Source organism: Peromyscus leucopus, chromosome 2 (assembly GCF_004664715.2).
Source record: "Peromyscus leucopus breed LL Stock chromosome 2, UCI_PerLeu_2.1, whole genome shotgun sequence".
In the NCBI taxonomy this organism is placed as follows: domain Eukaryota; kingdom Metazoa; phylum Chordata; class Mammalia; order Rodentia; family Cricetidae; genus Peromyscus; species Peromyscus leucopus.
Window position 1 is genome coordinate 140010382 of NC_051064.1, and position 14394 is coordinate 140024775.

General features: G+C 51.9%; 1 protein-coding gene across 7 annotated transcripts in view; it reads left to right on the forward strand.

Moving 5' to 3' along the window:
* The window catches only part of Tmco4 (transmembrane and coiled-coil domains 4), an 82946-nt gene that overhangs the window by 48676 nt on the left and 19876 nt on the right, over nt 1-14394 (forward strand). For all 7 annotated transcript variants that reach the window (XM_037203132.1, XM_037203130.1, XM_037203131.1 and 4 more), the window contains 4 exons: nt 557-676; nt 1973-2137; nt 2961-3097; nt 6576-6660. In XM_037203132.1, the coding sequence (XP_037059027.1) occupies nt 557-676; nt 1973-2137; nt 2961-3097; nt 6576-6660 (507 nt within the window). The remainder of the gene's footprint in view (nt 1-556; nt 677-1972; nt 2138-2960; nt 3098-6575; nt 6661-14394) is intronic.

Below are 14394 nucleotides of genomic sequence, written 5' to 3' on the forward strand. Positions count from 1 at the left end.
TGAGGGGATGAGGAGGAAATGTGGCTTTGCCCCTTCGGAGTCCTGCCAAGTGAGACTTTCAGCAGACCTCAGAAGTCGCTGGGCTTTATATGTTCAGCACAGACGGGGGCAGGACAAAGTCTGACGAACTCATTTGTCCCATGGGCACCTTGTGAGTACTTGCTGAAAAAGAGTCCAGCTGAGTCTGTTACCATCAACCAGGAAGTAGCCAAGCACCGTCCCTTGGAGGCATGAAGCTTCCTCATGTCCTTGCCTCAGTCCTCCAGCCTTGCCCATGCCCATGGCCCCCAGTTACACTCAGACATGTGGAACATTGCCAAGAATCGCAGTCAGCAGCACCTCTGTGAAGCAGGAAACTTGGAACACAGTGATGGTTCAGACTCTAGTCTGTGGCTCTGGTGGCCTTGGGCAGTGTCTTGCTATCCTCTGATCAGGACACTAGTGGTGCCTGTCTTAAAGAGTTCACGGATGAAATGCACTTGTCCAGGAGCAGAGAATATAGGCAGTGTTTGCTGTGTGAATACGTGACCACAGTTGCTCATTTCTATGTCCTTAGGCTACAAGATGAAGAAGCGAGTCGGGGCCATTGAGGAGTTCATGTTCCTGCCTCTGACAGAAGGCAGGCAGCTGCACATCACCATTGCCATCACTGGCTGGCTCGGGTCCGGCAGATACCGTGAGGACCGGGGCGGAGAGGGACTCTCATAGAACCACGTCTGTGGCTGTTGGTCAGACCCTGGCCTAGTTCTTTCTCTGTGCCTCTAAGGGGTGGGCGTGGGAGGCTCATTTCACAGAGCAGAAAACAGATCCAGAGAGGGGAGAAAACCATCTTCTATCCATCCACCTGTGCACCCAACTATCCATTATCCAGATAAGAATCCACCCATCCATCCAGCCGTTCATTCAGCCAGCCAGCAATAACAATAGACTGTCCACCCTCCTCCATCCAGCTATCATCCGTTAGACGCACCATCATTCAGTCACCAAACTGTATTTATAAAATATCAGGCTTACCATGCGCCCCCACAGCAAGCCAAGCCCTCGATAGTCAATGGAGGGCAACACAGCCATTTCCTGTGCTCTTGTGGGATGCACAATCTAGCAGGGAGACCAAGTGACAGGAACTTGGGGGATGGGGGGGAACAACTGTCTATGATATGTCAGAAGGGCCATGGAAGAGACGTGGGGCTGGAACCCCAAGGACCAGAGGAAGAAAAGTAAGGAACTGATTCAAAGCAGGGGTCGGGGTAGGGGGTGCTATTTAAGTGCCTGTACCAGGGTCTGGAGCAGGTGTGTATCCTGGCACAGGCAGAAACAGGTGGGAGCAGATCAGGTGCCCTACTGGGCTCTGAAGACAGAGAGCCATAGGGAGGGGAGGATGGAGCAGGGGTCATGGTGAGTGTTGGTCTCTGTGGTCATGCTGTCTCCTGGTCCTCATTCAGAGTCATTTCCCATTTCCATGTTCTAGGTGAGGACTTGGAGGCTAAGAACAATGGAGTGGTCCTGCCTCTTCCTACTCCAGACCTCCAACTTCCACGTTATTCCCAGCTCGTGTTTCTGGAGTCTGGGTGCTGCCAACTCGCGGGGCCTCCATGCTAGTCCCCCCGTGTGCTGGTGGATTGTTGTTGGAATGCCTCCTGGGTGAGGGGAAGGAATCCTTGACCTTGGAGTAATTCAAACGCTTACCTGGCATCTTCCTGATTCACAGATGAGCAAAGTGAGGTTCAAGGTCAGATAGTGATGTTCCCAAGGTCACCTAGCTCTTAATGGAGGCAGGAGATTGGAAGCCATCTCTGTGCGGACTTGTAGGGCACCAGTACACTCGTCTGTCCTCTTGACTGAATCTGACTGAGGGCAGGGCAAACCCTTAGGAGGAAGAGGCCCCTGTTGCCGTCTGTCTGATTCAGTGGGTGGGGCATCCTCTGCCACAGCCAATAGAGGATGCTGCCTATACTATCTGTGTTCTCCACAGGCACATTCAGCGCCCCATGGACGGCCCTAGCCCGAAGCCAGGAACAGTACTGTCTGGCCTGGGAAGCTAAGTACCTGATGGAGCTGGGCAATGCCCTGGAGACCATCCTCAGTGGCCTCGCGAACATGGTGGCCCAGGAGGCTCTCAAGTACACCGTGCTCTCTGGTAAGCACCCCTCCCTCCTCAGCCAGGGTATGACACAGTGGCACCAAATCCTCGAATGCTGATGACCCAAGGGAGCCTGGCACCGTGCTAGAGACAAAGGGTGCAGATCAAACCAAAGCCTCATGCATGCAATCAAGCCTTCCACCAATTGGCTCTTCTCCAGCACTGTGTTTGCCTTGTTTGTTTTTATTTTGAGCAGAGAGAGAAAAATCACAGTTTTATTGTGCATTTGGAGACAAGTGGCTGCAGCAATCTCAGTCTGAAACTAGGATATTTTTATTGTTATTTAAAGCAGTTCCTAATATTAAATATATTTTGATCATATTCTTCCCCTCCCCCAAGTTTGTTTTTACTTTTTATCTCAAGGCAGGGTTTCATTAAATTTGTCCAGGCTGACCTTGAACACCCTGAGCAGCCCAGGCAGACTTTAAACTTGGCAACCCCGCCTGCCTCAGCTTCCTTTGTGAAAAGTCTGGGATTTTTGTGCCAAGAGACAAGGCAACAGCCAATTGCATAACGTGTGCATTGGATATCGCTGCATAACACGACCCACCCCCCCACCCCCCCCCACCCCCCGAACTCATAGCATAATAATCCTTTATACTAACAGCTCAGGAGAGGCAGGACTAGAGTTGGTTTGTCTCATCTGGGCCTGTTCCTCGATCTGTGGGTCAGCCAACTGTCCCCAGACTCAGGACCAGCTTTTCAGAGAAAACTTAAACAGCTTCATTCTGTCTCGTCTCTTGAAGACAACCAAGCTAGCCCATAACACTACCCCAGCAAGGCTCCCCCCTGCTTCATCTCTGGGCTCCCACCTCCCCAGGTATCGTGGCTGCCCTGACCTGGCCGGCTTCCCTCCTCAGTGTCGCCAATGTCATCGACAACCCCTGGGGGGTGTGTCTTCACCGGTCCGCAGAGGTTGGCAAGCACCTGGCTCACATCCTCCTCTCAAGGCAGCAGGTACCCCGGAATGGTGGAGGTGGGGTGGGGAGGCAGGCAGGGGAAGCTTGTATACCGATGCGTACACCACGTAGCCCAATGGGAGCCCCAACAGTAAGTCAGTTGGAAGCAGCCCAGCAGCTTTGGGAGAGAAAGTCATCTTTGCCGCCACTCAAGTTCAAATCAGGAAAGTATCCTAGGATACTCAAAACCACCTGTAAGTACAGCTCCAGGAAATCTTGGGCACCTGCACACACATGGCATACATACACATATAAATAAATAATAATATGTAAGTATAAATAAAATAAAAATAAGTCTTTTTAAAAAAAAAATAGCCTTAAAATAAAATTTAGATCCAGGGCCAGAGAGATTCAATAAAGTACATTCCCCCCAGAACTTACAGTTAAAAACAAAACACAACACACCAGATGTGGTGGTACACACCTTTAATCCCGTCACCGGGGAGGTAGAAACAAGTGGCTCTGGGGACCCGCTGCTCACCAAGGCTAGCTAAATCAGAACATCCCCTGCCAGTGAGAGACCCTGCCTCATAAAACAAGGTAGGCAGCTCCTGAGGAACGACACTCAGTGTTGGAACAACACTTGGTGTTGACCTCTGGCTTGCACACACACACACACACACACACACTCAAGGTGGAAGTTTATTTTCGCTGGAGAAGCCTAGAGCAAGCGTCATGCACTCTGATGGTGTGTGCCATAAGAGAGAGGCCTCTGGCCTTGAGCAGGAAGTCAAGGCCACCCCATTGTTGCCCTGGGTATGGCCTTGACTTCCTGCCCCAAAGTGACAGTGTCTGAGATCCAGGAGGCAGGAGAAAGGAAGAGCTGAAGAGCAAGACAGGGGCCTGCCATACAGCCTCTCCGTGTCTGCCCCTTGGCCGGAGACTGGTCACGTGATCACTCTTCACTGCCCCCAAAGCCAGGAAATTCAGGCTTTATTCTGAACAAGCATGCAGCCAGCTGAAACTCAATGACTTTGGACAAAGGGGAGAGTAGATGCTGAGAGACCCGGAAGTTTCTGCCAACATGGGGATGTTGCCTGGGAAACTGCTAACTCCAGCCAATTCCTGTATCGTTCTCTCCCAAACCAGAGTAGCCCTTTGGCAAAGACCGAAGCGGCATTGACTAAACAAGGTAGAACTTTATCATCTGCCATGGGGCAGTCTAGGTGTCAACAACCAAGGAAGGTGACGGCTGTCGGCATCTCCCCTCTCGCACGAGCATACTCTCCTCACGGTGTGGAGGGCAGACTCCGTTATGCCTTCATAGGCTGCCTTCCTTCTGGAGACTGCAAGGAAGCGTCCATTTCCTAGCTTTCTCGGGCTCCCAGAGGCCTCTGTCCTCCTCTGCTGGGCACCCTCCTTCATCTTCAAAGCCAGCAGTGTCTGGAGCATCCACAGGCTTCTTCCTCTCTGCTCCTCCTCCCTTCTGCCTGGCTCCTGCGTCCCTCCGGCTCCTGCGCCCCTCCGGCTCCTGCGTCCCTCCGATTCCTATGTCCCTCTGGCTCCTATGTCCCTCTGGCTCCTGCGTCCCTCCGGTTGCTGCGTCCCTCCAATTCCTATGTCCCTCTGGCTCCTGCGTCCCTCTGGCTCCTGTGTCCCTCTGGCTCCTGCGTCCCTCCGGTTCCTGCGCTCATCTTTATTTATTTGTTTTGTTTTGGTTGAGATAGTGCCTCACTCTGTAACCCAGGCTACACAAGAACTCACAGCGTAGCCCAGACTGGCCTCAAATTCCTAGCAGTCATGTAGCCTCAGCTGCCTGTCACAGGCATGAGCCACTATACCCAGCTAAGATTCTTGACTAGATCACATCTGCAAAGTCCCTGTCTTTGTTAGGGTTTCTATTGCTGTGAAGAGACACCATGACCACGGCAACTCTTCTAAAGAAAAACATTTAATTGGGGCTGGCTTACAGTTTTGGAAGTCTAGTCCATTATCATCATGGTAAGAAGCATGGTGGCATGCAGGCAGGTGGTGTGCGAGAGTAGCTGAGAGTTCTACATCTTGATCTGCAGGCAGCAGGAAACTGTGAGCCACACTGGGTGTAGCTTGAGCATATGAGACCTCAAAGCCCACCTCACAGTGACACACTTCTTCCAACAAGGCCACACCTCCTAATAGTGCCACTCCCTATGGACCAAGAAGTCAAACACATGAGTCTATGGGGGTCGTTCCTATTCAAACCTCCATAGTCCCTGTCCTAGACATTAAGTGACATTCACAGGTTCTAGGATGTGCACACCTCAGCAGGAGCCATTACTCTGTCTTAGTTACTTTTCTATTGCTGTGACAAGACACTGTGACTAAGGAAACATAAAAGAAAGAGTTCAGTTTGAAGCTCACGGTTCCAGAGAGTTAGGCAGGCAGGCAGGCATGGCGCTGAAGCAGACGCTGAAGGCTCACATCTCAGTCTACAAACAGGAGGCAAAGAAAGCTAACTGGGAATGGTGTGGGCTTTTAAGCCTATAAGTCCACCCCCAGTGACATACTTTCTTCCAACAGGGCCACAACTCCTAATCCTTCCCAAACAGTTGCACCAGCTAGGGGCCAAGCATTTAAATATATGAGCCTATGGGGGCTTTCTCATTCAAACCACCACACTGTCTCCTGGGAGCCTGGGCTCCTTCAGTCATGTGACCTCTTATACCAAGCACTGACTTCTCTCTGTGCCTGAGGTCATCCCCCAACATTGTGTGCACATTCCAGACTTTCAGAAGTTGGAACATAGAAATGAAAGGCATTCCTAGAAGTCATAGCTGTCCCTGGTCTTCAGTCCCCTGGCCAGGACTCTCACCCTGGGACACCCTTAGCCACAAAGGACTTCCAAAAGCTTCCTCTCCGGCTGTGAGCCTAGAAAGACTCAGGACAGAAAGAGAGAGGACACTAAGATAATCAGCAGCTCTGAGTGCCTTTTCCTGCACCTCCTGTGTAGAGCTGGACTCTGTTCCCCAATTTCCTATTTTCTAATTTCCTATTTTCCAATTTCGTTTTTCCCATAATGCCTCACCTTTTCTCCAGGCTCCCCAGTCAGCATCCTGTCATTTCCTATCCAGAAAATGAAGTTCCCTCCCATACCTTTCTACTTTTTCCTCATCACATTGCACCTTGTGTTCAATCTCTCCATCCCCAGAGGGACCCCACATCGCTCCAGTCTTTTGCTGCAGGCAGATGAGTCTAAGGGAGGGGGTCCATGTTATGGACTCATTCTGTCTTGCTGGGAAGAAGAGCCATGGCTGAGAATGGTTTGAGATGAAAGGGAATTAGCCTAGCCAGCGGCCGCCTGCTCTAGAAGAAACCAACCCCAGAGCTGCCAACTCCTGCCTATGCAAGGGCCCTGACACCGCTGATGAATACTTCAGAGTGGGGACCACAATGTTGTGCACACAAGCAACAGCAGAGGGGTGTGCAGTCCCTGCGAGGACTGATATATTGAAACTTGCTGTAACCTCTCCAGACACCTGTGTCCTGTTTTCCCTCAGGGCCGGAGACCTGTCACCTTGATTGGGTTCAGCCTGGGAGCCAGAGTCATCTACTTCTGTCTGCAGGAGATGGCTCAGGAGCAAGGTAAGTCCACTCATTGTCACAAACAAACATCCTTCTCAAGTTGGTCCCCCAGGACACTGGTTCTGGGCCTGGGGTCGTCAGTTTTGCAAAGTACATTCCCAGTCCTTAAAATAACAGTGAAAATGAATGGTCTTTAAATGGAAAGAGGCTTAGTTCTGTACATGAATGCCAGACCGTCCCATCATGATGACAGCGGTCCTTGTGCTCTGATGCATGTTCTTGTGTGGGAGTGACAGTGAGGAGGACAAAGTCAAGGGGTCTGCAGGACCACACTTACCATGAAGCCCACGAAGGAGGAGCCTCCATTATCTCTTCCAGCTTCTAGTGGCTTGGCCTCCCTCAGCAGTCCTTGGCTGTCCTTGGTGGTCCTTGGCTATTGTTAACCGTTCACCGAAGTCCATGGCATCCTTTGTTGGTCCTTAATGGTGCTTGCCCCCTCTTAATGGACCTTGGCAGTTCTAAGCATCCCTTGGCATTCCTTAGTGGTGCTTGGTCGCCATCGGTATCCCTTAGTGGTTCTTGGCCATCTTTGGTGGCCTTTGGCATGCCTTCGCTGCACTTGGCCATCTTTGGTGGATCCTGGCATCCTTTGGTGGTCCTTACACTGTAAGTACTTTGTTCCAGTCTCTGTGTCCACCTTCCATAGAACCACTTCTTGTTCCTCTTCTTCCAAGAACAGAGTCATTGGCTTTAGGGCTGAAAGGATGAACAGGGCTGGTTGGTCGGCGGAAGAGTCATAGGCCATGGTTATCAGCGTTAGAAAGAGCTTTATTAGAAAGAAACCAGGCCTGGAGAGACAGAAAGATGGCAGGAGCAGAGAGGAAACAGAAAGAGGAGCACAGAGAAAGAGCGTGGGGATCTGTGTGTGACTTTTTAAAGTAGGGACGCAGTCGCCCATTGATGACGTAAGGCGCCTGACAAGACCCCGAGCTGTGCATGTACAGAATCCTAACAAGGGCCATTCTGACCCTGGACAATTACAAGATCTTTAATTACACCTGCGTAGACCCTTTTCCCAGAAAGACTTTATTCACAAATTCTAGCTGAACAACTCTTCTAGGAGGCCACATTCAGCCTATCATAGATCCCCTGGGGAGTGTGTAAGGCCCCTGTATCATTCTCTCTGTAATGTGCTAAAACAACAAAAGGTCTGAGGGGCCTGCCACTGGTGGGTGAGAGCTTGGGGGGGCACTGGCAGGGGAGAGCTGCAGGGGGAAGAGGGGGGGAGGTGCCACTGGTGGGTGAGAGCTTTGGGTGGGAGAGCACTGGCAGGGGAGAGCTGCAGGGGGAAGAGGGGGGCTGCCACTGGTGGGTGAGAGCTTTGGGTGGGGGAGCACTGGCAGGGGAGAGCTGCAGGACACAATACCAAGGCAGCTCTGCTCAAATCCATCTACAGAAGCTGTGGGGGAAGAAGCTGTTGGGAGGGTGAGCTGCAGAGCACTCTGGGTATGCCGCTCTTGCTGGGACACAGGCTTCCCTGCTCCCCCACCTCCTGGTGGCACTTATAGACGCAAGACACTGAAGACAAGAGGAAGATCTGGAAGAGAGCTCCAGCATGCACGCACGCACAGCGAGGCAGATAGGCAACGAGCAGCTCGGAGTGGCAGCCGCTGTTCCCAAGACCTCACTGAGCATTGCTTTGAGCTTCCTTTTCCCCAGTTACAGAACTGGGGGCCCTACCCCTTGTTCTGAAGAGCAAGTGGGGTACCCACACAGTGTTTTTGCCAATCTTTAAACCAGCCAGTGCAGGGATGGCATGGGAAGCCTTGACCCATCCGTTTCTGCTTACCCAGAGCTACCCCTCTCCTTGGCCAGCCTAAGAATATGACACAACTGCTCCCCAACCAGCAAGAGCAAAGGTCTGCCATCAGCTAGACCTGGAAAGGCCAGGATCCATTTCAGCACTGGTATTACCAAAAGGCCCTGGAAAAGTCCAGAGCTCAAGAGTGTGGTCGGCCCATTCTTGCTCTTTGTGGACAAAATGTCCCCCACCATCAGACTGACAGTAGGGGCTGTTTTCCTGGTTACAGACAACCTGGACATACCACCCTTGGCACTGGCCACAGAAGGTCCACACCTGGGCCCCTCCCCCACCCACCTCCAATCTCCTTGAGCTTGTGGCAGCCTTCTTCCCCTGCTTGTATCTAGTCAGTGCAAGCGATGGGGAGACACTGTGGTCCCGTTTCAAGTAGTTCTGGATTACCTGCAACCACCATACAAAAGGGCCTGGCAGCCAGCTCTGGGGTATGCTCACCAGGAAAATCCAAGCTGAGGTCAGAGGTCAGGCAAGAACCAGCAAGAAAGCAGGGGTGAAAATGAGTAAAGATGGAAGATGTTGGACATGTCTTTCTGTACACATTCTTCCCTCTCTTAAGTACCACGGATGGATGGATGGATGGATGGATGGATGGATGGATGGATGGATGGATGGGTGGGTGGATGGGTGGGTGGATGGATGGATGAATAGATGTTAGATAGATAGATAGATAGATAGATAGATAGATAGATAGATAGATATGATATTGATGTATAGCAAGTCAATCCACCTGCCTCAGGTAACTAACCTATAATGCTCTGGACTACTGGATGAACCCCGAGAGAGCCACAGTGCCTCCCTTTCCTCAGCTCTTGCCACCCCCTACGACTTTTCTGAGTCCCAACAGCTTCAAACTGCTGTGTTCCGTGGTGCTACTTTATACAAATGGGCACTGCGCTGCTTATCTGTCTTAGGAAAAAGCGGGGGTAAACTTCTCAAGTGGTGAAATCTTCTATATAAAAATATACATGCTCTATGGGCTGGAGAGATGGCTCAGCGGTTAAGAGCACTAACTGTTCTTCCAGAAGTCCTGAGGTCAGTCCCCAGCAACCACATGGTGGCTCACAACCACCTAATGAGATCTGGTGCCCTCTTCTGGTGTGCAGGCAAACATGCAGATAGAATAATGTATATATAGTAAATAAATAAATCTTTAAAAAAAAAAAAACATACATGCTCTAAAGAGGCAAGAGGGGTGTATCAGCCAGCTATGGTTACAGCGACACTACATAACAAAGCACCCCTAGACTCAGAGGGTTGCAACACAAATATACTCGGGAGCTAATAATGGCTGGCTGTGGTTTGATTGATCTGACACAGGCTGTGTTCCGGCTGTGAAGTCAGTGGGCCTTGCTGCCAGCAGCTAGCTAGATTTAGGTCATGTCTGTGTGTATTCATTTGGAAGGTTGCAGGGACAGCAGCCACCTGGAGTGAACTCTGATTTTGGTAGCTCCCTGGAGTACCAACACCAGGCAAACAGGCAGACACACATAAGACACCCTTCTCTTGTATCCCAGACCCCAACAGCCTGTCTGTTGTTAGAGACTCCTATAAAAATCCCCTCTCCAAACAAGCTGGACCTCTTCCCATGATCCCCTGGCAGCCTAATGAGATCTCCACCTCCACTGCACCCCTCCTGCAGCGGGTCACAGTTGGAACCCCTGGACAGCCCCGTGGCCTCACCTTGAATCTGTCTGTTGTCACTGGTTCCTCACTGCGCTGCTCTCGGAGGCTGTTCCCCCAGGAGGCCTTTGGAATGCTGTCATCTTTTCTGCCCTTTCCCGACCCCGTGTGCAAGCCGTGCACCTGGCTCCTCATTTAGAGTGGCATGCTCTTATTGGTAGAAGCAGTTCTTCATGGAGGAAAAAAAAGCCAGCCCCTGCCTCCAGATCGTATAAATTACACACTACCACCATCCATCTAATGCAGTGGTTCTCAACCTTCCTAACACTACACCCCTTTAATACAGCTCCTCATGTTGTGGTGACCCCCAACCATAAAATTACTTCCGTTGCTACTCCGTAACTATAATGTTGCTGCTGTTAGGAATCATAAAGTGAATATCTGATATGAAAGATGTCTGATATGCGACCCCTGTGAAAGGATTGTTCTACCCCCCCATGGGGTCAAGACCCACAGGTTGAGAACCACTGCAAGCCAGGCTTCTGTTCCCCTGCTGGGCGTGATGAGTCCCATTACCACTTTACATGGTCACTGGGAATGAGACTGCCTAGCAGCTGCCTCCCCTGTGTTGAGTCTGGAAGCTGGAGAGAGAAGAAAGAGAGAGATAAGGGCAGTTGGCTTCTCAGGGGTTGACTAGAGCAGCATGACCCTTGGGTGTGCCTGCACACAGCCTTTGGTAATGGCTCCCAAAGCAACTTCCTCTCTGGGTCTCTTGCACCTTTCCTGGCCTAAGGGTAAGAACACAAAGCACACTTGGCTTGGTCGCTAGGCGCCTCTTACCTCACCTCTCCATGCCTCAGTCTTCACCTAAATATGAGACTCTGCATACTTACCCCAAAGGGTGGCTAAGGGATTAAAATGAGATCCCAGATGTGGAAGCAGCTGGCTCCGATGCGTGCGCTCTGCAAAGACTGATTTCTGTCTGTAAGCTCTAACGTAAGATCGTACAGGGCACAAGAAGGGAGGGAGGTGCTGTGTGGATGAGGAGACACCCAATTCTCTGGGTCCTTGAACTTCAAAGGGTCCCCTTTCCAGCCCCACAGTGGACAAGAACTCCAGATGGGCAGGGCCTGTCACCCCACTGCCTGGCATGTCAGGGTATTTAGCACAGACGGGAGCTTGACTTGGGGTGAGGGAAGCAAGCAAGGTCACCTGCATGTGAGTTGGTGTGGCCCGGCAACAGCCATGCTCTGAGCTGGGGCAAGTATTTCCTCATTTCTCAGCCCCCAATACACAGCAGCAGCCCGAGGAGGTGGGTGTAGGGGCTCTCTCCCTGCTTCACAGATGAGAAACTGCGAAAAGGCCGTCCACAAGGATCTAAGTATAGAGCAGGTACCATTCTTCATCAGCGTTGTATAGAGAGGACACAGACCCCAAACCGTGGCAGGCATCGTGTAGAGGGGGCTGGCAGAGAGGTCCTCTAGGGAAATCACCAACACAGACACAGGTGGAGTTCCAGAGCGCATCTGGAAGTAGTCTGCCTGGGGTTTCCACAGCCTACACAAGAAGCCTGCTGTGGGGGGACGGGGGGCGGGTGGGGGTGCTGGCATGCCGGGATGCGAGGTGGAGCTGGGGCGGACTGGTTGGAGGCTAGGGAAGGCTGAAGTCTCTAAATCCTGGCACAAATGAGCCGTTGAGTCAGTCCCACCAATGAGTTGCTGGAGGGGTGGGCACTGGGCCACCTGTAGCCCACCCACGCATGCTCGATCCCACACCCGACACACACAGCAACTCTGCAGATTCCAGGGGCCTGCAGAGACCCTCTTCTCTACACAGGACACAGACTTCTCAGGGACAGCCGAGGCCCACAGCTGACCTCCCCTCCGGCATCGCCCGCTCTGTGGAGCTGCAGCCACACTCACACACCCAGCCAACCCGTGTTCCCTCTCAGTGCGCCCCCATCTCTGCTTCTGACAACCCCTCCCCCTCACCCTCCCCCAGTGCAGGCCTCGCTCCGTCTGGAACGTTCTCCTTCAACAGTAGCAGTAATCACATTGACATTAACTATTCTCCTGCACCTAGAAGTGCTGAACTCTCAACATACAGTAGCTCGTGTAATCAGCAGCCCTGTGAGAGAACTCTGATTAGCGCGGCTGTTCCACAGATGAGGTCACTGAAGGACCTGAGCTTACTGGGGAGCCCGATCACAGGCCAGCAGGTGGCAGGGCAGGCAGCCTGGCCTTGTGACATCCACCCCAGTGCTGACTGCACTCCTGGCTGCCGTCCACTCTCCCCAGGTGTCCCTTCCCTGCACTTGCTCCTTCGCACACCTGTCCTACAGGCCCGTGAGTGACTGTGACCTCAGGGCCGGTAGGATATCTCAGTGGGCAGGGTGTCTGTCACCAAGAGCTGAGTTCACTCCCTGGGACCCAGTCATGGAAGGTGAGAAGGAAGGACCGTGAGAATGGAAGGGAGTGGTTTGTCTTCCCACCTCCATCTTAGCGGTGACATGGCACAGAGATGCGGGTCCATAACAGAGGCCGGGGAGACTTTGAGTGTCTAGAACATGCTGGAGGGCTGAAATGGTTCAGCAGAGAACAGTACATGAGTTAAGTTCCCAGGACCCACGTGGCAGGGGAGAACCATTCTGCAAGTGGTCCTCTGACCTCCACATGTGCACCTAGGCACACACAACCACACACACAACAAGTAAATAGATGTGTAGAATGTGCTGGAATTTTCCAGAGTCCAGCAGACATGAGCTGGCATGTAGGTGGCCTCACCTGTAATCCTCACTGGAGGAAACTTAGCCACCATAAGGGTCAGGGACGGCAGGTCCTGTTTCTTCCTGTCGCCATGCCTGCCTGTTCGCCAGCCTGGGTTACTGACCATGGAGCAGCAATCCCCAGCCGGCCGCCATCTTGAATGGATTCCTTACCCTCTTTCCCAGGCTCCTGTTCCACGACCAGCTCTTTCCAGCTCCCTGTCTGGTTCCAGACAGCCCTGGTTATTTAGCACCCAATTAATCGCAGACAGGAGAGCCTCTCCTAATGGCAAACAAGCTGCCGTGATCTGAGGGGTGAAGAGAAGGGTCACCCTAGTGCATCAGAATCCACACACTGTTTTCTCGAGTCCCCTGGGAGCCAATAATGACCTGTGGTTATAAATCCCAGAGTCACCTGTAAGTCTCTTCCAGGCTCCCCTTCACCCTCCCAACACTGGCTCATCCTTCCTCCCCTCTCCTCAAGGTGCAGGGGGTGAGGGGGTGGACCATTGTCTTCATGCCTAACGTCCCTTGGGAGGTGATGCTGTGGACCTTGGGTGTTGCTGCTCTGAGGATTGAGCTACAGTTCACAGGGCCTCTCACAGCCTGACCTGCCCTTCCTTCAGGTTCAGTGCAGTTAGCTTCATTTCAGATAAGCGTCACCTAGAAGCCCCTTGAGCATAGGGATCTGTCTCACCGACTTCTGTGGCCCCTGTACCTGGAATAAATCCATCAGGGTGTGTGCTGTGAGTGATTTGAACTCGATGCCTAGCAAGCCATCACAGTGTATCAGTCAGGATAGATAAGGTTATAGGGTAGTAAGGATAGATAAGGTTATAGGGTAGTAACAAACATCCCTGACTCTCTCTTTTTTAACTTTATATTTTTCATGTGTGTTATGTACATGTATGTATTCATGTTGACATGTAGATGGGATACACATGCATGTGTGTACATGTGTGCACATCCATGTGAATCCTCAAAACACTCTTTCACCTTATTCATTGAGGCTCAGTTCACCCAGAGCTTTTGGATATGGCTGGTCTCTTTAGGCAACTCACTCTGCCTCCACCTTCTGGAGCTGGAGTCGTGGGTGGGCTGCCAGACCCACCTGACATTTTCATGGGCTTTGGAGATCTGAGCTCCAGTCCTCACTTGCAGGGACAGCACTTTCACCACTGAGCCGCCCCCCCCAACCCCAACATTGCCCACTCTTTTTCACTGTATTTATTTTATGTATGTGAGTATTTTGCCTACATGTTTGTCTATACCCCACCTGAGCGCCTGGTGCCCTGGGAGGCCAAAGGAGAAAGTAGGATTCCCAGGGACTAGCGTTAGAAATAGTTGTGAGCCACCATGTGGGTGCTGAGAATTGAACCCAGGTCCTCTGGAAGAGCAGCCAGTGCTCTAACCACTGAGCCACCTCTCCAACCCAATGTCCCCCCCTCTTTTTTTTTAATTTATTTTATGTTCATTGGTGTGAAAGGTGTCAAATCCCCTGGAACTGGAGTTACAGTTGTGAGCTGCCATG